General features: G+C 34.8%; 1 protein-coding gene across 5 annotated transcripts in view; it reads left to right on the top strand.

The window, feature by feature from the left end:
- The window catches only part of LRBA (LPS responsive beige-like anchor protein), a 735,668-nt gene that overhangs the window by 160,734 nt on the left and 549,327 nt on the right, over positions 1 to 25,607 (top strand). For all 5 annotated transcript variants that reach the window (XM_082388949.1, XM_082388950.1, XM_082388948.1 and 2 more), the window contains exons 23-30: positions 4,344 to 5,405; positions 6,362 to 6,537; positions 7,390 to 7,543; positions 7,951 to 8,131; positions 11,244 to 11,371; positions 11,849 to 11,956; positions 15,961 to 16,120; positions 19,217 to 19,664. In XM_082388949.1, coding sequence (XP_082245075.1) covers positions 4,344 to 5,405; positions 6,362 to 6,537; positions 7,390 to 7,543; positions 7,951 to 8,131; positions 11,244 to 11,371; positions 11,849 to 11,956; positions 15,961 to 16,120; positions 19,217 to 19,664 — 2,417 coding nt within the window. The remainder of the gene's footprint in view (positions 1 to 4,343; positions 5,406 to 6,361; positions 6,538 to 7,389; positions 7,544 to 7,950; positions 8,132 to 11,243; positions 11,372 to 11,848; positions 11,957 to 15,960; positions 16,121 to 19,216; positions 19,665 to 25,607) is intronic.

Genomic DNA, 25,607 nt, shown 5'->3' with positions numbered 1-25,607 from the left:
TTTATGGCTATGTTGGGTTTTCGTTTCTGTGCGAGGGCTTTCTCTAGTTGTGGCAAGCGTGGGCCACTCTTCATCGCGGTGCACGGGCCTCTCACTATCGCGGCCTCTATTGTTGCGGAGCACAGGTTCCAGACGCGCAGGCTCAGTAATTGTGGCTCATGGGCCCAGTTGCTCCGTGGCATGTGGGATCTTCCCAGACCAGGGCTCGAACCCGTGTCCCCTGCATTGGCAGGCAGATTCTCAACCACTGCGCCACCAGGGAAGCCCTCATTATTTAAATGTAATTGATTCAGTCTTATTTCCACATGTCTGTGATCATCCAGAATTGTTCTGAGTAGTTTTTTGGATGTTCAGAGGTTACATCTTGGAGCCAAGCACATAGGCTTAAACTCTCACTGAGACAGGAGACAGGGCACCATCATTCTTGATGTTCATGTTTGAGAGAAATGGCTCCAGTGCCCCCAGGAAAGATATCCTAGGGATGCTAAACTAGAAAGAGGCTTATTATCTTTTAAAAAGATTTACATACACATCCAGTTACCAGAGAAAGTATTTCCAACTTCAGGTTTTCTAAAGGAAATGCTAAAGAGGAGAGAGGGAGTTTTCTTTCCCTTTTTGCACCAGGGATAATTTAAAATATGAAATTTTCTAGGTTTGTATTTACCCTTGTACTACCCATTTTAGAGAGGAAAAATATGAGCAGCAGAGAATTCAAGTGACTAGTGTAGAATCACATAAGAGAAATGAAAAACGTGTTTAAGAGTTAGATGAGGAGCTCTCCCAGATAGTAGAACCAAAAGACAAAGGGATGAAAAATAGAGAAATGGTAAGAAAATTAGAGGACCAATCAGTGCAATCTCAAAAAATAGAAATCCTGGAAAGGGAGAACAGGGGAAAAAGTGGGGAACAAGGTATAAAGTATTCAAGAAAATTTCCCAGAACCAACGGATATTTGTTACTAGACTGGAAGGGCCCAGTGGGTATATTTAGCACAGTGGATCAAACTAGACTGGTGGCAAGAATCATTGTGGAATTTCAAAACACTAGGAACAAAGAGAAGACTTTATAAAATTTCACGAAAAAGAACAAAATAAGTCATATGAAGGATCAGGAATCAGAAAGATCTCTGACTTCCCAACAGTAAGCACAGAAATAAGAAGGCAGTGAAGAAATACCTTTCATATTCTGAAGGTAAATGTTTTCTGACCTACAATTTTATCTGATTTTTAAGTATAAAGGTAGAATAAATTTACTTTTAGGTCTCAAAAGTTTCAAGCAGACACTGGAGGATATATTGCATCAAAAGGAGAGAATAAAACAAAGAGGAAGATATGGGATATAGGAAACAGGAGAGAGATGAAGGGGATCTCCAAGACTGTAGTGAAGGGAGGTCCCAGAATGGCAGCTATGTAGCAGACATATGACAGTCCATCTAAACTGGAATAGTTTGACTTAAGATACAGATACAGGGAGAGCTATTATTATTGAAATGCCAGATGCCTTTGTAACATCTTTTTAAAGCCTGAGGACAAATTACCCACATGAGATGGGCTCACGTTCTCATGACTACTTGTCTTCACCATGTGGTGATCAGTTCCTGTTCTCTCTAGTCCTGCTGCCTGGATCACCTGAAGATTCTCACTTCACCCCTCAAAAATGTGGTTTGTTTTGTTCTGCTTCTGAGAGTAGAATAGTGAGCTTACAATTGGAAAATACAATATAAAATAGTTTTCTTCTTGGACCTTATTTATGCCAAATACACACTACCTGGCCCCCACTAGGCCTCATAGATTCTCTTATCCTGTATATTTTCCAATGTTTCCTAATGACCTTGCTTATAGACTTCCCAGAAATAGCCTTATATATCCTCTTAGAGAAGCTGGAGCCGGCTCCAATACACAGATTCTGTGTAGCTTGTCTTCTACTTGGAGCCATTCTTTGTTGTGGCGATATTGGCCTTTCTTTTACAAAACTAGCTAGGTTTATGGTATACTTAGTTTCTTAGTTTTTAGGTAGGAAACTATTAAAAAACAAGTGGGAAACAGTTAATAGAAATGCCAGGATACTGATTTCCTCTTGATAGGGGTGGGGAGATTGGGAGCACAGTTGGGGATGGGCACATAGGGGAATTGTGAGGTAGTAATAGTGTTCTGTTTCTTGATGTGGGTATAGGTACATGGGATTAAAAAATTACTCTTTAACCTGTACCTATATATTGTATATATTCATGTTTATTGATACATTTTATAATAAAAATTTTAAAAATCCTTAATTTGAATAAAATCAAACCCAATGATTATTCAAAACTAAACTCATTCTATAAGACTGTTGTATTATACATCATATGTGTATCAGAATAAAATTCAGTCTTTAACATAGTCTATACTGCTCTATAATCATGATCTAGCCAATGGCTGCATCTTTGACTTTATCACCTACAGTTCTCTGTATGCTGGGTTCTTATTGTTTCTCAAACATACTGAGCTTATTTTGGCTCCGGGGCCTTTGCATTTGTTCTTCCTTCCACCTGAAAGTCTTTTCATTACATGATATTCATGTAACTTGCTCTCTCACTTTATTCTTGTCTCTGTTCAAACATAACATCTCCAGAGACCTTTCCCAGTTACCCTAGTAAAATATACCCTCCCATCTAGACTGTCATCTTCAGTTATTGTCTATCTCCTTTTTTTCTTCAAATCTCTTACTGTTACTTGACATTATCTTATATATTTGCATGTTTATTTTTCATCTACTCCATTAGAATATAAGCACCATGAAGGTAGGAACATTTTGTTTTTCATCACACAGTGTCTGGCATACTGTAGATGTTTAGTAAAGTTTTCTTGAATGAATAAATGAGGAATTGGTCAATTAAAGAACATAGTTCAAAGAAGATATCAGCCTTCTGGGTGTAAAAGAAATTATTTTGTTAATGTTATTGTGCCATTTTACTCTTTAGTGTTGAATACATGCATTTCATTTTGAAATATTCAAAAAAGTTCCCCACATATTTAAAATTAGGAAAATGTTTATTTCCTAAACATTTTTATTTTTAGCTATACCACATTATGGCAAGAATGTACTGTATATGTAATGAGTAAAGGCTAGTTAATAGCTATGGAAGGAACTGTGCATTGTGCATTATTTATAATTTTGTGTGCCTTGTACCCACGTGGATACATATCTGTGATTCAGAAAGGCCTGTGAATCTTTGGGCATGAAAAATCATCTTTTCTTCTTTTGTTATCATCTACTACCATCCTCCTATACTAGGGCTCAATAAAGGTTTGTTGACTAAAAGGTTCAATTTACTATGTATACTATGTATGTTATAATATAGGTTACATAAACAATTCTAGCATTGATAAACTGTAATTATGCTTATGCCTTCTTCATGTATTATACTTTTATTTTTTTGAGAGGTGTTCCCATTGAAATTCACTAGCAGCAGTCACATAATGGTGGCTATAATATAATAATGCTTGATGAGATAAGAAATTCATAAACCTTTTGACACTGAAAATCACAGCACTGTCTTTTATACTTTAACCATAAAAGTTTTCCATTTATTTGGGTAAAAGTCTAATAAGCATGATATGGGGATGTTCACAGTGCTGAATACATAGTGATCTCTTACATACAGCATACAAGTGGAATGAATAGTTGTGTGGATGGATGAACTGGAACTTTCAGACCATTTGTGATCAGTTCAACTTTGAAAATTATGGTTGACCTTTGGGGAAGGGTTGGATCTTTTTCTTTCATTGCTAAAAGAATTTGTATTCTTTGGCTTAGTAGGAGAAAGTTTTAGTAGCTTAATAAATACGTAGGGAGCTGCTATAATATATATAATATCTAAGTGTGTGATTTGCATCATATATTAAGTGAACATAATTGATATTTTTGATCTCTGCTGAGGATAAATCATGGGGAAATGGGTTTTCGTTGCATTTGAAACAATGTATTACGTAGTGCCCAAAGCACTTCCCAATGGTACATACTTAGATCCTGGTACAAGTTATAGAGGTCAGTAGAATAATGTACTCTTTTCCTATATTATGTATCTTTAAGAATAGGCTAAATAACTATATTCTTGTTATTGTTTGATGCCGTGCTACCTGTTAGCATTAAGATTAGCTATAATTTTTTGACTGTTTAGATTTTTGTGATTGACTTACCTTTTATTTATCATTTTATAAATAAAGATATTATAGGAAAACTGTGTTACTGCATTATATAAACCATATATTTGAAAAATTAAATATTTTTATGTTCTGTATGCTCTGTTCTTTCTTTCTTTTTTTTTTTTGCATGTTTTGACTGCTTGTATGTTTTTCATGTAGGTCACTTTTGAAATACATAAAGAAAACCTTGCCAGTATATTTAGGGAACACCAGGGAAAAGTTGATGAAGAAATAGGGCAGTGTTCTTCAAGTCCAATTCAAGCAGTCTCTGGCATTAGCAGGGATGTTAATGTTTCAGTAGGATCCCAGCAATCGGATACAAAGGATTCTCCTCCTTCTTCTCATATCACCAGAACTAGTGATGAAAAGTCAAGCATTGGGAAGACAAGTTCAGTAGAATCTGCATCCAATGTTGAACTGCAAACTCACAATACATCTAATGAAGAAAGGACAACTGTGCAAGAAAATCAGGAGTTACTGGATGAAGTCCCTTTAGAAGAAACACTGATAAATGAAACAATTAATGCAGAGAGTTTAGAAGGATCTTCTGACATAATAGAAGCTGTGACTGTTTCCTCTGATTCTTTTAAAACAACTGGCAAAGATATAATGACTGTCAATGAAGTAACTGCTTCCATAAGTTCTCCTTCAGAAGAGGATGCTTCAGAGGTGCCAGAATTATTGGATAAGTCTGTAGTAGAGGAAGAAGAAGATGATGATTATGTAGAACTGAAGGTAGAAAGTATTCCTACTGAGGAAGCCAGTCTACCTACAGAGCTCCAAGATAACAGTTTGTCTCCAGCTGCTTCTGAAGCCAGTGAAAGAAGGGACATATTTAGTAATGACCACAAGTTAATATTTCAAGAGGAAGAACCTGTAAGTAAGAAACAAACTGACACTGAAACTCGAGATCCTAAAGATTCTGCAGTCTTGACTATGACAGCATCAGGGTCTTCAGCTACCTCACCAGGAACTACTGCTTCCCAAGCAACTGTTCAATCAGATGTTGGTCAGATGCTGGAGGTAGGGGAGAAAACTAACCTCTCTGGAGAAACCAAACTACATAGTGATTCTCATAGTAGTATCTTCGAGTCTCCTACTACTTCTGAGCAGAGGATTGCTAAGTTGGATGTTTCCAGTGTTGCTACAGATACTGAGAGATTGGAATTGAAGGCCACTACAAACATGGAAGCATCTCAGCGTCATCAGCCTGTGCTTGAGGTGATTATATTTATTATCTTCTTGAAGTGTATTTGCATTGAGTTGAAATAGAACAAGTGTATAGACTTAGATTTTATTTTATTTTGGAATTGGTTCATAATCTATTTGCAATTACATAAATGCAGTGAATGTGAAGATTATTATCTTTAGCACAGGGTATGGCTTTCAGTATGAGTTTGCTAAATGGCAGCTTTTATTATTATTTTTAACACAGTATTATCAAAAGTTACTACTTTCAAGTTTCAGTGTTAGTGTATTTTTAGCTTATAAAGCAAACATTGGAAATACTTTTACCCTTTATTTGATGACCCAGTCATAGTTAGGACCTTAGTTTTTCAGCAGAATCTAGGACTACCTTCCTGCAAAACCACCTGCCAGTGTATAATTTTATGTACAAAGTATGTGGTTTAAAATTGTTCCATGAGGTCTGTTTACTTTTGTAAGAGACAGGAGCCTTTGTGCGATCCAGAGACACAGCTTTCTTCCTTACCAGTGTCTCAGAGAGATTCCTGACACCACTGTGGTTGCATGTTGTCATTTCCCACTTTATTCAACTCTTATTGCTCCTCCTCCTCCTCCTTTTTTTGTTGGTTTGGTCTTTATTTTTGTTTTTTCTTAATTCTAGCCAATTTATAAGCCAGCTATGTCTTTTCTTTTATGTCAGTATTCAAAACCAAAAGCTTCTTGATTCCTTTATAAAATGTTGCATTAGCTGGTGATAATACTAACATGGTTCCTGACCAGTTACTGCTGCATTGTGCTGATTTCGCATTTTTTATATCTTTGCTTTAAATGTATTAATGTTATTACTCATTGATAATTTTTCTCTGATTTAGTCCCTTAGTATCTTAAAATGTGAGTATTTGTTAGATGAATTACATAGAAGCTATTAAGTTATTAATGTTTACCTTTGAAGTTGAACTTATTTTATTATGCTTTTTAACTTTCTCTATTAGATATCAAGGCAACAGGAGCAGCCAGGGCAAGGAACAGCACCAGATGCAGTTAACGGACAAAGGAGGGATTCCAGGTCTATGTTCCGTATTCCAGAGTTCAAATGGTCTCAAGTGCATCAGCGTTTGCTCACTGATCTATTATTTTCAATAGAAACAGACATACAGATGTGGAGAAGGTTTGTCCATATGTTTATTATAGAATATGTATATAAACTTTAGGGTTTGTTTTCAAAGAAATTTATATAGTTGACATTTTGCAATTAATTTCAGTCATTTGCTTAAAAAGTAGGATATAAATTATTTCTGTGGTAGGGTTTTATTGAATTAATGTTTATTCTCATATAAATGAGGTACCATATTTAGAGTATAAAAACTTGAAAATTTTTCTTTTAAAAAATTTGCTGCATACTTTACAGCATATAATATAGCATATAATTTGCCTGAATGTAGGTCTACCGAGTGGGTTTACTTCTAGAAGTAGTAAAAAAAAGAAAATTGGGGTTTATGTAAAACATCTAATTTTCCAATGTATTTTTAGTATGAAGAGTCTGTGTATTTCAGATTATCCTCCATTGTATGATTTATGATTTTAAAAGTGCCTAATGTGTTTATTGTTATTTGCATACTACTCTTGTTCTGTTTAAAAACATTTCATGGCATTGTCTAAGAAAACATTATTAGAAAATTCATTTTTAATAGCACATTTAGCAACATTTACCTCTTAGTTTTTGCCACTTCTTAATTTTGTTCCTAGTTAAGGATAATTTAGTTCAACTTTTATATTAAGTGTAAGATGAATAGTGTTTATATTTCAGCACTGAAAAAGGGCATGTATAGTAACTACTGACATGGAATGGTCTACATCTTCTAAGGAAGTATACACCCTCCAAAATGCCTGCTGCATCATTATCTTTCCTCAGCTTTCAAGATGAAGCAAAAGCACCTTCTTATCCTCCCTCGCCTCAAGTAGGCAAACTGTGATTTTCTTTCTTTAGCTTTATCAGTAAACATCATTTATCTTTGGACAGCCATTCAACGAAGACAGTTATGGACTTCGTGAATAGCAGTGATAATGTCATCTTTGTACACAACACAATTCATCTCATCTCTCAAGTGATGGACAATATGGTCATGGCTTGCGGGGGTATACTGCCATTGCTTTCAGCTGCTACATCGGCTACAGTAAGGACTTAACTACTATATAAAGTTGGTGTGAAAACATGACTTATGCATTCTTATTGATTAAAACTTGAATGTGGTTGTTACTGTACATCATAGGTTCTGTAATTCAAAAGCAACAGAATCCTTTTATAATTACTTGAAAGAACCTTAGAATCTGTTCCAGGAATGAAGGGACTAAAAAGAATGTTTAATTATTAGGGACGAATGAGTTAGTGAAGAATATGACTGACAGTGTTTCACCTGTATGTATGCTTTTTTTTTAGATGAAATGATAAGGAAATCCCTCTGTTGAAGTAGATTTGTGAAAGCCTGGCTTTTTGTAAAATTTAGAAATCTGGGGAATGTATCTCATAAAACTGGATTTTTATCAGAATATAAATGTAAATGTCAAACTTTATTCCTTACAGCATGAGCTGGAGAATATTGAACCTACTCAAGGCCTTTCAATAGAAGCCTCTGTGACATTTTTGCAGAGACTAATCAGCCTTGTGGATGTTCTTATATTTGCAAGTTCTCTTGGCTTTACTGAAATTGAAGCTGAAAAAAATATGTCATCTGGAGGAATTCTGCGGCAGTGTCTCCGACTGGGTGAGCTGTTAAAACCCATTACTTAGGAACTTACTTAAAAAATTTTCAGTGATCCAGACATATTAAGTTGAACATTTTCTTTTTCCTGTTGGTGGGAAAAAGTGTGCTAGGCAATTTGTCTTATGCTACTTTTCAACCTCCAAAGAGTGAAGGACTGTGTATGTACTGGCTATAGTAGTACTTGTGAAGGTAATAGATAGAGGAGGAGGACGTGTTTTGAAAATTCTGCATTGATTCTGGTCAGCATTACTTCTTCTCTGCCCACCCCCCCCCCCCAATCTCTTTTGGCTTTAAAGTAGTGCTTCTCAAATTTTAAGATGATTCATGCACATGGATCACCAAAGGATCTTGTTGAAATGCTGATTAGATTGTATAGGTCTGGGATGAGACCTAAAATTGCCTTTCTAGCAAGTCCCAGGTAATGTTGATGCTGCTTCTCTTACAAACACACTTGAGTAGCAAGGTTCTAAACTAGCATCATTGAAGTATAGCCTTTATCCAAATAAGCTGTGATAATTTGTTAAAGCAGTTAGTAAGATTATTAAATCTCTGTTCTTCTCCTGGAAGCAGTTCTTCCTTAGGTGAAAGTTAAAGTAAATCAAACGAAGTTTTAGTGATATCTGAACTTGCTTAGGTGAAGAAGAAAATTTTTTCTCTATGCAGAAGGTGTCCTGTATCTAGTCGTAAATACTGAGACTTTGTTAATGATTTGCTTATTAAATGGAGAGAAGTAGGTGGAGAAACGGGGACCAAAAAATGGAAGCAAAATCTTTAGGAACCATGGCCATATGAAGACAAATTAGAAATAAGGCACCTATGAAAATATAATACCAACAGTGGAAAATCTGATTAGTTAATGAAGTATTTCCCTATATTTAGCAAGAATATCCGTTACATAAACAGATGTACTTAGATTTTTTTTGGTACAATAATTATTTTTACTCAAAATGCTATTCAAAGTACTTTTAAACTTAGGATGCTCTAAAGAACTTGGTATACTATTTTTAGGGAGTTTTAAAAAAATTTTAATTGAGAGAGATTGAAATGGTAAGCACAACAAAACAAAAGCTATCATTTATTGACTACTGTCATATGTCATTGCTGATTTTCACGAGTCACCAATCATTTTCTTCCAGCCATTCATTCATTTGTATTTTCTTCCTTTTATTCATGAGGAAAATTGAGATCAAAGAAATTAGGAAATTTGCCAAAAATTTAAAAGCTATAAATTGGTAGAGCTGGAATTTGAATATAGTTTAACTAATGTTCCTACTCTTTCTGTTATAGGATACACCCTTAAACTTTATATCAGTAATATAATTAAAATATTTAGAACCCATTGCTTTTGTATATGCCATTTTTAAAACCTTTCCACTTTCTTAAAAAGAGTGCACTTTTGGAATTGAAAGTACAAGACTACACTAACAATGCTTCACTATACTCAAGAAGTATTAGATTCAGAAGCTAGGGGAATACTGTATCTCCCGCATTTTCATAACTGTAGAAGAAAATAAAGAAATAATTCAGTGTACTCCAGCACCACATGTTCTCCTTGTTCAGGATCACTTAATAGAATATGGTAAGCTTGGTAAACAGTCCAAATGTTTTTGTTTTTTTAAAATAATTAATTAATTAATTAATTTATGGCTGCGTTGGGTGTTCGTTGCTGCGTGTGGGCTTTTCCCTAGTTGTGGCAAGTGGGGGCTACTCTTCGATGCAGTGCGTGGGCTTCTCATGGTGATGGCTTCTCTTGTTGCAGGCTCTAGGCTTCAGTTGTTGTGGCACGCAGGTTCTAGAGTGCAGGCTCAGTAGTTGTGGCGCACGGGCTTAGTTGCTCCGCGGCATGTGAGATCTTCCCAGACCAGGGCTTGAACCCGTGTCCCCTGCATTGGCAGGCGGATTCTTAACCACTGCGCCACCAGTGAAGTCCCAGTCCAAATGTTTTGATCCCTGGTCTCCTCACTCCTGTTTTCCTGAAGTTGGGGTTGAGAAGGTAGGATGGCAACAGTAAGAATAAACTGTGCTACTGAGATTGATTGATACTAGGCATTCGAATGTGGTTTTTAACTTTGTAATGCAGACCCAAACTTGATTTTATGCAACCTGTGACAAAAGTAGTGGAAGAGTTATTTTCCTGCCTGACTCCAAATTTGACAGAGTTGTGTTCCGTATTCTCTCTCCCTTCCTTCTTCACTGTGTTCCTTCCTTTTTCCCAACTGTTGTTGCTCCCTTTCAGCACCTTTCTCGATATTTTCCCTTTTCAATTCTGTGTGTGCTAGCCATATGATAGTCTGGTGGCAGTTAAGGTCGTTATCACTTAAGTTTGCTATTTTGTTCCTAATTTGCTCTCACTCTTGTTGAGACAAATACCTTCAGTGCTACCAAATTGGTTGGGAATTGAGATGATTACATGATATCAATCAATTCATAGTCAATTGTGTATTACCTAATTTGTTAACTTAAAATTCAAAATTAATTTCTAAATAACTTGAGTTAACTGCCTAAGTGAGATGTTTAGAGAGGTAATTTTAGACTGTGTATTAATCACAATCTCTTTTTTGTCCCCCACCTTTTAAACAGTTTTAATGAAAGCCAGTAAAAGGTAGATCCTATAAATATTCCTTTTAATGCTATACCCTCTCTCAGTCTCTATTAATATCATGCTGTAATGATAAAAATTTTAAGAAAAACACGCAAGTTTCTAGTTTAACTATTGTACTTTAATGAAGGTAATAGAAGTTTATTTTACCCTGGACTAGTTGATGGCAATGTGATTTACTTTCTACTTTCTTACACCTTTAAAAAAAATTCTTTTCTTCCCTCTTTTCCTCCATAGAAGATTATTTCAAGTAGCTTACGTGAGACCTAAGAAACAGTACAGTGTTTATTAAGGTTCCTGAACTGATTCTCTTTTAACAGTGGGCCCTAACAGAGTAGCTAACAAAGTCAGAAAACAAACAGTGGGTGATAAAGCCCAGGGACATTTTAGAAATTTGCTGAAGGTAATGTTTCAAATAAAATCTTATGTAACTCGTATAGGTGAGTTTTGTCAGTCTCATAATCTTAAATATAATTTTTTCTTGCCCAATTTTTTCCTTAAAATAAATTACAGTGTGTGCAGTGGCAGTAAGGAATTGCTTAGAGTGTCAACAGCATTCACAGCTGAAAACTAAAGGCAAAGCAGGAAAAGTCCAGAAAACAACACACAGCCTGATTCCCATGGGGAAATCTGCAGCAAAGGTAAGCATACAGAATAATTAATTAAATAAAAAAGCATTCTCTTATTTTACGATTAAGATCTTAAATTTATTTGTTCATTTCAACATAAAGTTAAATAAATCTGACAGAGGTCCTAAAATAGTTATTTTAGTCTGTGGACATAACCTTCAAATATTTGTGTTTAAGTATACAGTAAAGATTTGCTTATACTTAATCTTGTCTGCTTTTCCAAATGTTTAGTTTCCTTGTGTCCATGATACCTTTTCCTTAAGTATGTCAATTTGTGTTTCACGTACTTGGTGAGTTAGCATGCAGTTTCTTTTTTCCTTCATGACTCCCTTCTACACCCCCCACCCCCGTCCTGACACCCAAAAAAAGAAGACAGAAAGAAGTAGGAAAATAAACTGGGAAAAACAACATTATAGCCTATGGAATACTGGGTTTATTTTTTAAAATGTCTGTGTAATGTATATATTTATATTTTTTTGTCATAAATAGAGTCCGGTGGATATTGTAACTGGTGGTATATCTCCAGTAAGAGATTTTGACAGGCTCCTACAAGACATGGATATTAATCGACTTAGGGCAGTTGTCTTCAGAGACATAGTAAGTTACAGTATTTCTTTTACATATTCTCTTAACTGATACATATTTCCTCTGAGGCCCAAAGTATTGAGAGTGAACACTCTTTGTGACATAAAATAGTCAGGTAGAAATAAGAAGGCCTAGATACCAGTTCTCTTGGCAATGATTTTAGAATCTTAGAATATTAAAAATATTGTTTATATAAATGGAGCTAATATATCAGAGTATTGCTACCAAAAAGAATAACACATTATTACATAGTAAGCATTGTAAGTGCTTCATATGTTCTTATTCATTACAACAACTTCTTGAGTTGTGTACTTTGTAATTCCCATTTTATGAATGAGGAATTTGAAGCACAGAGAGCTTGGGTAACTTGTTCAAGCTAATGGAGCTAGTAAATGATAGGATTCTAACTCCAGAATCTGTGCTCTGAAAGTTTTATATGATATAAAAATACACGATGCAATGTTGTGTGTGGTGTTTTAAATTTTTTAAAGATTAAAAATAGTTTTGTTTTAGCTAATTTTGATATATAATATGGCAGAATTTCATGTAGGAATTGTGAAGTCATACAAAAAAAGTATAAACATGAAAATAAAAATCACCAGGATTTGGAGTATTATCATTAATATTTATTGAACATTTACTGCGTGTTTAGTACTGGCTGCTCTATATTACATATACGTTTTTTAAAAATAAACTTTATAACTTCAATTTTTAACTTTCCCTTCTCTTTCTCCAGTGTTTTAGTCCTCTTTTGATTCTTCACTAAGCTTTATACAAGTATACAATTTGTTAATAGTAGTTATAGGTAATAATTATTAGCTATAACTAATAATTTATTTTGTATTAAGCATATAACTGGATGATTTATATGTATTATCTCATTTAATTCACAGAATAATCCTATGAGAAAGATAACAGTATTAGTTTAAATAGTCTGCTTAAAATCCTACAAGTAGTGAGAGTTAGAAGTGGATTAAGGACCTAGGGAGTCTGATTCTTGAAATTTTGATCTTAACCATTGTACTATAATGCCTCTCTGGATCTCAATTTTTTGCTTTTTGGTAGCTGTTATTATTCCTTTAATGAAGAAACCATCACTTTTGTTTTTTTAGAACCCACTGACTGTGGTCCACTTTGGAACCAAATATTGCTGCTTCCTTCTCTCCCCATTCTCTTTCCTTGAACAGTTGTTGAGTCTATTGCCCCATAACTTTGTATTTCCTAGAATGAAGTTTCAAAATCTAGAATAGATGATGTAACTCTTTGGCTTAAAAAATTCTCTAATGGAAATGCAAATCAAAACTACAATGAGGTAGCACCTCACAGAGGTCAGAATGGCCATCATCAAAAAATCTACAAACAATAAATGCTGGAGAGGGTGTAGAGAAAAGGATAACCTCCTGCACTGTTGGTGGGAATGTAAATTGATACAGCCACTATAGAGAACAGTATGGAGGTTCTTCAAAAAACTAAAAATAGAACTACCACACAACCCAGCAATCCCACTACTGGGCATATACCCTGAGAAAACCATAATTCAAAAAGAGTCATGTACCACAATGTTCATTGCAGCTCTATTTACAATAGGAAGGACATGGAAGCAACCTAAGTGCCCATTGACAGATGAATGGATAAAGCAGATGTTGCGCATAATATACAATGGAAGATTACTCAGCCATAAAAAGAAATGAAATTGAGTTATTTGTAGTGAGGTGGATGGACCTAGAGTCTGTCATACAGAGTGAAGTAAGTCAGAAAGAGAAAAGCAAACACCGTATGCTAACACATATATATGGAATCTGAAAAAAAAAAAAAGGTTCTAATGAACCTAGGGTTAGGACAGGAATAAAAACGCAGACATAGAGCATGGACTTGAGGACACGGGGAGGGGGAAGGGTAAGCTGGGATGAAGTGAGAGAGTAGCATTGATATATATATACACTACCAAATGTAAAATAGATAGCTAGTGGGAAGCAGCTGCATAGCACAGGGAGATCAGCTCGGTGCTTTGTGACCATTTAGAGGGGTGGGAAAGGGAGGGTAGGAGGGAGACGTAAGAGGGAGGGGATATGGGGAAATATGTATACATATAGCTGTATATGTTATACAGTAGATTCACTTTGTCATACAGTAGAAACTAACACAACATTGTAAAGCAACTATACTCCAATAAAGATGTTTAAAAAAAAAAATTCTCTAATGGCCTCCCATAGCACAACTCCTCACCCTGGCTCTGTATGATTTGGCTCTTTGGCACTTTCTGATTGGTTATTATATCACGATATTTGGACAGAGAAATAGAGTGTCTCCTGTGTCTACCGTGTTCATTTCTGAAAGTAACAAGTAACTTTATTTTTTTGGTAATTTTAAAAGTTATATAATCACCTTACAAGAATTTTAGAAAAGAGAAAAGACTATGTTTCCCAAACTACATCCCAGAGCCTCTCTAGCATAAGCAACTTTGAAGAAAAAGGAAATGACCTAAGACTGGGGCTATAAATAAATTATTACCTTGAGGTTAAAAGCTAAGGTTTTTAATCAGTCTAATCTGAGTTCAGATTTGCTTTTTCATTTACTATATGCCCTTAGGTAAATTACTTAACTTCTCTAGGCCTTATCTTATTTAAACGGGTTAATGAATATAGCACAGTGCCTGACTCACAGTAAGTATTCAATAAATGACAGCTACAATTGAAAGTAAATTTGTTTCAGGAGTTAGGACTTAAACATAAGGATCTATGGGATATTTTTTATTTGGGCACAGATCAGGCATACACTGTAAACTTCATACTGTAGTTAGTAAACACTGAACATATTAATGGGCTAAATAAAGATTAGATAGGTGTAAATAACTTATAAAAGATTAAGCAGACCAAGCAAGTTATTTGCCTGCATTTTTAATGTTGATACCATTAATAGCAGTTATTATAATAGATGGTAGGACTGTGTGGCAGAGGAACAGAGGAGTTTCTGGAGAAAAGGGATGGTTAATAAAAAAAGGAAAAATGTACATATATCTTTTCCATCAAGACTGATAAGGTCTTACACATGAACCTAAAAAGTACCATAGATTCTTGTTAGATTATACATACAATACATCTAATAATCCTATCAAGTAGATATGTTCAGTAGACTCTGAGATCTCATTTTTTCTCTGAAATTGTGCCCCAAACTTGATATTTGTTAATTGTTAACCTTTAGTTTCATTTGTGCCAGTTGTTTCCATTTATTTATCTGCTAGGCAACCGTGTTCTTTGTTTCACTTATCCTAAATTTAGCTGCTACTTGAGGTACCTTTAGTTTTCAGGATTTGCTGGAAGAATTTGAGTTTTTCCTTTAAATTAATTAAGTTCAACCTATTTTGAAAAGTTATCAAAATTAGTGATGCATACAATGTTCCTTTGAAAATGGGGAATTTGACTAGGTGAACTGGTCATTGATGTACAGATATGTAAGTGATCTGTAGTGCTGAGATGAAGCCTGGACCTCTTTAGAGGTCAGTCTAGTTTGTCCTTTTCTTTCTGGCAGACACTATATTTTCAATTGTGGACACTTGAGTGTGTTAAAACACTCTTGAGAATTTCTTTGGCATCCAGTTCTGTATCTGATAACGTTACTTTAAAAAATCTTGAATGTCTTTTAGGAAAACTGTTATTCTGATTTTTTAAAACATTTTAATTCTTATGGTTGGAAGTAAAAACAGTTGTTCATATATAGTGATAATTGCTATTTGATTAATCTTACAATGTATATTAGGACATATCTCTTCAGATATAGTTAATTTAAAAAAACAAGCCGGCTTCTATCTTTTCATGTTTCACAAGCATAAAACCTAATATTTACAGGCATTTTTCCAAGAGTATTTGCCTAATCTTTGCTCAGGTGAATTCATTACTGTTTTCTGCGTATATTGAAAGATTTGTGAACATGTTTTCTATTTGAATGTTGTCATGTAAAGTAAGATTCAAACATGTTATTTAATAGTGGCATGATCAACTCCTTTTATTTTTCCCCAGGAGGATAGCAAACAAGCACAGTTTTTAGCCTTGGCAGTTGTATACTTTATCTCTGTTCTTATGGTCTCGAAGTACAGAGACATTTTGGAACCCCAAAATGAAAGGCATAGCCAGTCTTTTAAGGAAACTGGTAGTGAAAGCGGGAATTTATCACTCCCTGGTAAGTTTCTGTATTTTATTATCTGGCATCCAAAGTTCAAGTAAAACATTACCTACTTATGACAGTTAAAATATTGATTCTGGAATTTATGTATAAAGTGAGAGTATGTATTTAATTTTACTAATAACCAAATATTTTAAGTACCATGTGGTTAATTGCAATTGGGAGATGGTTTCTGTTCTTTAAGTGAGCCATCTATTTGAAAGATGAGAAAATGTTATTCTTTTTTAAAATAAATAAATATATTTATTTATTTATTTATTTATTTATTTATTTTTGGCTGTGTTGGGTCTTCTTTGCTGCTTGCGGGCTTTCTCTAGTTGCGGCGAGTGGGGGCTACTCTTTGTTGCAGTGTGCCGGCTTCTCGTTGCAGTGACTTCTCTTGTTGCGGAGCACGGGCTCTAGGCCTGCGGGCTTCAGTAGTTGTGGCTCGTGGGCTCTCGAGCGCAGGCTCAGTAGTTGTGGTGCACAGGCTTAGTTGCTCCGCGGCATGTAGGATCTTCCCTGACCAGGGCTCGAACCCGTGTTCCCTGCATTGGCAGGCGGATTCTTAACCACTGAGCCACCACGGAAGCCCGAGAAAATGTTATTCTTTACAAATAAAATATTAAACATTTTTGTTTAACTCAGCATTTGTTGTGAAGAATAAATAACATATCCTCTTATGAGACAGATTTGTTAACAAATAACTAATAATTGGAGTTATAAAATTAGCTGCCAGTTATAGGGAAAGTTATAACATTAGCTGCCAGTTATAGAGAAGCAGGTATTGTAGTTATAGAAGTAGCTGCTACCCAACAGAGGTGATTTATTTATCCAATCAATATTCATTCAGTACCTCCTAGGTACTTGTTCATTATTAATGAACAAAAGAAAAAGAAGTCTGCCCTCCTGGAGCTTGAATTCTAGTGAGAGGAAGTAGAAAATAAGTACAAGTAATAAATAAATTGTATAGTATTGATTATTTTAGAAGGTGTTAAGTCCTAAGAAAAGAAAAATTGAATGGGGAAAATTATCAGGAATGACCAGGAGAAAGGGGGTATGGATTTTCACTCTAAGGAGAATGAGAAATTATTGGAGGGTTTTGAGTACAGGAGTTAGAATTGATGTATGTTTTTAAAAGTAACACTTGGGATTCTGTATTAAGAATACCCCCTACAGGGCAAGAAAAACCAATGTTTTAGTTATGTACTGCTGTGTTACACATTACCTCGAAGCTAAAACTCACAAGTGTTTTAGTCTTGTTATCATGATTCCATGAATTTGATTCAGATAAGTCACAGTGGTAATGATTCATCCCTGCTCCAGATGTTGTTTGCTGGGGTTGGAAAGTCCGAAATGGCTTTTCTCCTCATTAATCTAGTGCCTCAGCTAGAATGGCTCCAAGAGCTAGGGCTGAATGACTGAAATGGCTAAGCTGGGGTTGTATGTGTGGGGCCTTGCTACTTGTTCTCAGCTGAATTCCTTGGTTTTACTCCATTAGTTTGGAGGTCCTCTGTCTCTTTGTATGGTCTCTCTACATGTTCTCTCCAGCCAGGTAGCCAGATTGTTTACAGAGGTCTTCAGAGATTCTGAGAATGCACAAATTGCCAGATCTTAAGCTTGGGCACAGAAGTAGCCTACTTCTACCACATTCTGTTGGTTACAGTGAGTCAGGCCCAGCCCAGACTCAATGACTTCTCAAGGGGGTGAATACCAGGAAGCATGGCCAATAGAACCATTAATGTAACAGTCTTAACATAGCCAGTTAGGAGGATATTGCAATAACCTAGGCAAGAGGTAATTTTGGGGATGGACTAGGGTGGTAGCTGTAGGGCTAGTGAGAAGCAGTCAGATTCTGGATATATTTTGATCGTGAGAAAACAGGATTTTAAAATATTAGCTGTGGATATGCAAAAGATGGAAGGTAGTCAAGAATGATTATAAGGTGCACTTGGATAGACTGAAGGTGAAACATACTAAGGGAAGAAGACAAGAAATAAAGTTTCTGACATGTTGAGTTTGCGATGTCTTTTAGACATATAAAAGAAGATGCAGAGTAGGCAGTTATATATAACAGTCTGAATTTTATTTATTTGTGTATTTATTTATTGAAATAGTGGCATTTAAAACTTTGAGAGTTAATGAGACCACTAAGGAAATAAATGTTGATAGAGAAGATAAAAGGATTAAGAACTGAGTGCTAAGTCCCTTCAAGTTAAATCCAGGAGAAAAAGAAGTGAAGGAGGTAAGGAAGGAACCACAGTAAGGTAGTAGATGAAAAACCAGAAGAGCATGGTGTCCTGTAAGCCAAGTGAAAAAAGTATTGTCACGTTGGAGAGAATAATCAGTTGCTGCTGCTATGTCAAGTGCTGTTAGGACGGAGAACTGACCATTGGATTTAGCAAGATGGAGCATTTTTGTTGGAATGGAGTGAACACCTGATGGGAGGGAATGAAAATCAAGTAGAAAAGGTGATGCTCCCTGTTGAACTAGATTTTAAGGACCATTGAATTATTCAAGCATTTAGGAGTGGTAACAAGTGTTCTAGCAGTAGAAACCACGACTGAGGTAGAGGTAATTATTGGAGTTGTAAAGTATTATGTGTTATGCCATGAGTAGCAGGAGATAAAGTTGGAGATGAATAGTCATCTGAAAAATACTTATTGACTACCTACTACTTGCCAGGCATTGTTGTAGGCCCAGGCATTGTCATAGGTGCTGGAGATGAAGTGTTAAAGAACGTAAATTCCCTGCCCTGATAAAGTTTACAACTTAGCCGACTCATACTATTGAAGAACCTTGTACTTCATCCTAAGGATTTTGGACTTTTTCTTATAGGCCAATGGCTTTCAACCTTGTGTTGCTACCCATTGGTATGTCATATTCACTTTGGGATTTTCTAAAATATTTTGTTATTTATTATTATTATATTATTATTATTTTATTAAACCATCTAATTATTTACTGAGTACATTTTATAGATTATTTAATTTGTTTTTTACCTTTTAGAACATGCTGTATATTTCATAATTTAAAATAATTAGGACTGAGTGTACCTTTTTAAAATGAGTTGTAAATTTTTTTATTCATAGTTTCCTTCTTTTTCTGGGTCAGATATAGAAAACTCACCAGCAGCATTCAGTCCATTAACTCCAGCATCCATGGAAGAATCTGAAAGTGCATCATCTGCTCGAAGGAGGGACTCAGGCATTGGGGAAGAAATGGCTACTGGTTTAGGAAGCAACGTGGACGTAGCTCCTCCTGTAGCACCTCCAAGTGTCAGTGCAGGCCCAGATGCCATCAGTGAGGTGCTGTGCACTCTTTCTTCAGAAGTCAGTAAATCTCAGGAAACCAAAAGCGATGGAGAAAATGAATTGGATAACAAGGCTGCACCATCAGTTCCAGTTTCAAAAAATATCAATGTGAAGGACATTCTCCGAAGCTTGGTTAACATACCCGGAGATGGAGTCCCAGTGGATCCTGCCCTTCTGCCACCAGCCTGCCTTGGAGCTCTTGGTGATCTATCTGTTGAGCAACCTGTGCAGTTCAGATCTTTTGACAGGTACTGTAAATAGTCTTTAAATATATAAATGTAAGGATTTAAATATATAAATTATAAGGATTTAAAGGTTATAAATATATAAATTGGGGGGCTTCCCTGGTGGCGCAGTGGTTGAGAATCCGCCTGCCAATGCAGGGGACACGGGTTCGAGCCCTGGTCTGGGAAGATCCCACATGCCATGGAGCAACTGGGCCCATGAGCCACAGTTACTGAGCCTGCGCGTCTGGAACCTGTGCTCCGCAACAAGAGAGGCCGCGATGGTGAGAGGCCCGCGCACCGCGATGAAGAGTGGCCCCCACTTGCCACAACTAGAGAAAGCCTTCGCACAGAAACGAAGACTCAACACAGTCATAAATAAATAAATAAATAAATAAATAAACGTGAATTTCTTTAAAAAAAAAAAATATATATATATATAAATTATAAATTTATTGGAGTATAGTTGCTTTACAATGTTGTGTTAGTGTATACTGTACAGCAAAGTGAATCAGCTATAGGTATACATATCCTTTCTGGATTTCCTTCTCATTTAGGTCACCACGGAGCACTGAGTAGAGTTCCCTGTGCTATACAGTAGGTTCTCATTAGTTTATAAATATGTAAATTATAAGGATTTAAAGATTAAACAAGAATTTAACTTGTTAAATTTTGTCGCTTCAACATTAAAAAGGGATGTTTTGATATAGTTTTAAAAATTATAAGGATATTTTGTTGTATGGTTTGTATATCGTTTCAAATTTTTATTTATCAACATAATTATTGATTGTTTAAGAATAATTTTAATATTACATTGGCAAGTTGTATATTAAATAATTTTTTTCTTCGTTTGTTACAACTTAGGAATCACCTGTATTTACAAATGGTTACCTTTCATTCCTCTGCTGTCGGTACTGTGCCAGCCTTTGTGAAAAAAAGTGGGAGTCTGTGGATTCCGACAGATTCAGGAATTCAACAAAGTGTTCAGAGTCTTGACAGCTTGAGAAAGCTAACTATAGATTCCTGACTTTGTTGGTTCTGCTCTCCTAAGAAACCTTTGGCCAATTTGCTTGAAAATTTTCTTTACATTAAATTTTCTGAAATTCTGCCTGTAAGACATGTATGTATCAGAGTTGTTAAGCATATTCTTTTTCAAAAATCAATATTTTTATCTGAAAACAATCTCTACCTTATAGAAAAGTTGCCAGTTAAAAGAAATTTTATTTTTCCTGAATCTGTTGAGGGAAAATTGATACAGTACTCCACCCCTTTTGAATATTTTATTGTATATTTTCTGCATAACCACAATACATTCATCAAAATAAGGAAATTAACATTGATATAATATTAATACTACCTTCAAATCTTGAAACACCTTTCAAGTTTTACTCATTTTCTCGGTAATGCTCTTTATAGTAGAAGGATTGAATTCAGACTTATGTGTTGTATTTTGTTGTGTCTCTTTATCCTCCTTCAATTTGGAAGAACAGTTCTTTAGTCTTTGCTTAAATTTAATGACCTCGACACTTCAGAAGATGAGAGCCCAGCTGTTTTGTATAATGTCCCTCAGTTTAGATTTGTCTAATTAGTGTCCTGGGGATTAGATTCAAGTTAAAGCATCTTTGGAAGTAATATCACAGAAGTGATGCTGTTTCTTCCTGTTGTATTCTAACAAGTTGCACATGGTTTTATCTCATTACTGGTGATACTCATTCTGATCATTTATAAAAACGGTATTTTCTGGGTTTCTCCACTGTTAAGGTACTCCCTGGGAAGAGGGGTTTAGAAACTGTTATCCTTCTCATCAAATGAATTCAGTACATTCATCATATGGCCTTACGATTTCATACTTTATAGAATGAATTATAATATTATTGTTGTTGTTTGTATTGATGCTCAAATTGTCTCTGATTTGGCCAGTGGGATTTCCTTCCAGTTGGCTTCTGTTTTCTTTTGATATATCCTCATCATAATTTCCCTCTGTCTGGTTATTTATTTCTTTGTGTCTCCTGTTCTCTGTATTTCATCTCATCTCCTAGTTTTCTACTTCAGACTTGCTGGCACATTAGATATCCAAACTGGTTAAAATTATGTATATAATTAAGATGCTATGAAAGAACACAGGGAATATATAATTTTAATGGAAAATCTTTTTGCCATCATCCTGTATCATCTTACTCCCTCTACCTCTGTTTAAAGATTAGGTCAATGTCCTGGAATGATGAGATTGACAGAGTCTAAATTCCAGGTAAATAGCACATTGGTATATGTCTAATGTGACATTATAGATATAGTGGCTGCTAGATTCAGATATCTTTTTCTTTTTTCTTAGGCTTTATAATATAAGAGTTAGAATATTGACTCTAGAAATCAGATGAAACTGTGTTTGAGTTCTGGCTCTATTACTTATTAGTGAATTTGGACAAATTACCTCATCCTCCTGAGCCTCAATTTCCTTATCCTTACACTGGGCAATACTATACAGCTATTAAAGCGAAAAAAAGCAGAACAACAAGTACTGGTGTGAAATGATATTGAAGATATATTAATCTATAACACTTAGCATGAAGAAATCCAGAAATTTAAAAGATGATACCTAGTCTTAATGAGGGTATGAAGAAACACTTTTATATTGTTGAGAGGGCATATTGGTACAATTTATCTGAGGGAAAATTGGCAGTTAATTAAAATGTAAAATATGTAAACCTAATTATGTAAGTTTATACAGAAGATATATGCAAGTATAAAATGTTTTCTTTCTGCAAGAGGAATTTCATAATTAAGCTAATACCTATTGAGCTTTTACCCTTTGAAGGTGTATTAAAGTGCATTTTTTAGATAGATAGGTAGGTAGGTGGATAGATAGATACTGTTTTTATTCTTACTTTACAGATGATGAAACCTGAGGCACAGGGAAAGTAAATAAATGCCTTAAGCTTTTGCGCTAATAAATGGTGGAGCTACAATTTAAACCATGGCCAGTGGACTCTAAATCCTGTCATTTGGCTGTGCTATGCAAACGTAGTTGCCAATTTATTAAGAATTGGTTACATGTGTTGTTTCCTATGAATCTAGTAAATACTGTGCAGCCACTAATGAGAGAAAAGCACAATTGACGTATTGATGTAAAATGATGTTGAAGATATATTATTAAATGGAAAAAGCAGAGGACAGTTTAGTTTGGAATTTATGATCTTTTGAAAAAATAGATATATATGTTCCCATATGCTTCAAAAAATTTATAACATACTGCAATGGCTATATTTTGAGGGTGAGAAGAGGTGTAAATGATTAGGTTTTTTCTAATATTCACAGTTTTTATAAATTTGTTTAAATTTGTATTAATCTTAGATTGAATAGTGAGAATAACTTAAGGGTAGATTTTTACATTGAATAAATCTTACTAATATACTCAAAGTTGTTTCCTTATAAATTCCCCGAATTTCATGTATTTTGGGATTTATTTCTTTTTAAATAGCATAGAAATTGTCTATGCCTTAGTGATACCTTCAGTGAGTAGGTTACAAACTTATTTAGGAAACTGTGCACAGGGAATACATTTTAAAGGGGTTTATTGAAATAGGAAGCAAAGGGGAATTTTGGTGATAGCATTTTTCAGGAGGTTATTTGGAACTTACATGTCTGGTATGCATTTAACATACTATCTGATGGCAAGCAAACTGCTCTGTTTTTCCCCCCTCTTTTTCTTAGCAAGACACACCTTTTGAAAAACTATTTTCATGCAGCTTTAGACCAGAGGAATATCTTTGAGAATTTCAAAGCATCCTTCTGATCATGTATTTATCTCTGGAATGCTGTGTCAGAAATCACAACTCTCCTCATATCTTAAGAATTATCAACTTCCAAGTAGTAGCTGGAACGTTTAGAGTAACAGCTACATGAGTGGAACCTTGCTGAAAGGCTGCCAGGTTGTGGGCCTTTGTGGATGGCAAGGTGTTTGTGTTCATTCCCATGCCAAAATTCTTGCCCTTATCTAATTTGAAGATCCTCTCTGGTGATTAGCGGATGCCAGGGATTTATCTTGATAAAGTTCAAGGGCTTGTCTGGCCTTTCAGCTAGATCCTTAGGGACTAAAGTACTAGGCTTAAAATGTTCTTTTCTCCTTTAGTGAACTATTTGCATGTTAAAGAAAATAACATTTATGTGAAAGTTTGTGATAATTCAAACTGATATAATTCTGAAATGGAACTTCTGAACCTTAGTGATCTGGAAGACATTGTTGCTTTCTGTCATTACTCAATAAAAAGAAATCTTTTAAAAGAGTATTCCTAGTTCAGGTAAGAAAAAAAAAATGTCAACAGTGTTTACACTTTCTATCTCTGGAGGCTTAGGAAAATTACTTCTTTCTCATCTGTAAAATGGGGATAATAATACGTAGTACTTACCTCATGGGTTGTTATAAATATAAATAATTCCCTCATAGGTTGTTATAAATATAAATAACATAATTCATATATGCCCTTAGCATAGTGCTCACAAATACTAATTATTCATTAAAGTTGGTGAGTATAAAGAAAAAAGCAATAATATGTGAAATTTTATACTTTAATATTTGGTTTTTAATTGAAAGTTTGGAAAAATAGCTTATATAACTAAAAGACTTACCTGTCTTCCAAATTTTTTATGCCAAAAAAGTTTGAAGCGCTTTTTGTTAAAATTGATGGCTGATATTAAAAATTCAGTAATGTGTTTCTTGAAAATTAACAAGGATTTCAATTTGTCTTTTAAATAGAAACTTAAGCTGTAGCCTGAGAACAATGCCATTTTATTAAAACTTTAAGACATGCTTTACTAGTTTAGATTTACACTTTCATACATGATAAAATATGATAGCTTAAAGATCCCCCTGTGTTGAAGATTTTAGTCTTGTACACAGAAATTTTATAATTTAACAATAGTAAAAACAGTTGGAATGAAAATATCCTGAAATCTGCCTACTGCTTAATGTCCTTTTAAGTGAATCTTTGTTACTGAATTTTCTTTGTGTTTATGTGGCCCAAAGCTAAAGTATTATTATGTTACTTCCTCAGTGATGATTTGAATCAGACATTGAATTTGGACATTGATTAATTTTATTTTTCTATTATGTACTAAGTACATAGCTGGGCTAAAGAATGCAATTTTTCCATTTCTGAGCAGATATATTTTTGTATTTTAGTAGTAGTAGTACATATATAATTTTATATCTTGGAAATCTTTATTGCCATTGCTTATAGATGATTATAATATAGAATTACCTTTAAATGTTAATATGATTGTGGTGATGGTTGCTCAATTCTATGAACATTCTAAAAACCATTTAATTGTATACTGTACATGAATAAATTGTATGGAATGTGAATTATATCTCAATAAAACGTAAAGGTCAGTATGAGGAAACAGTTCAAATTAGAGGCTCTTGTTTAAATAAACCCAGAATTGTAGGACAGTTCTGCCATTTACCTTGGCAAGTTACTTTACCTTTCTGAGGTTTACTTCTTAAATTTTCTTAAATGGAGGTAATTTGTATGTTAGGATTGTTTTGTGAATTGAGTAATAATTCTTGGCATATTGTCAGTGCTTAATTGTAGCATTCATTAATAATTTATTAAGTTTATATAATAGGATCATGTAGAAGCACAAAGAATAGTGAACTCTGACTTGGCAATCTGGGGAGGCTTACCTTTGAGCAAGGATTTGAAAGGTGAGAAGGAAGTTTGCTGGCAAGCAGGACTAAGAGGAAGGCGTCTTGGTAGAGAAATAGCACATACAGAGGACTGGAGTTGTGAAAGCATGTACATGCTCAGTTCAAGAACCATAACAGCATATTGCAGTAGTGTGTAAGGAGTGCTAGTTAAATGTAAATTCATATAGGAAGCCACACTTCAGATGTGTCAGGAATGAGAATATGTGAAAGATATTGGACAATAAATATTTACTGAACTGAAATAAAGTATAGCTATTATT

This window comes from Balaenoptera borealis, assembly GCF_965194805.1.
Source record: "Balaenoptera borealis genome assembly, chromosome: 4".
Lineage (NCBI taxonomy): Eukaryota > Metazoa > Chordata > Mammalia > Artiodactyla > Balaenopteridae > Balaenoptera > Balaenoptera borealis.
The sequence above is the reverse complement of the archived record's forward strand: the minus strand, read 5'-3'. Positions and strand labels throughout refer to the sequence as shown.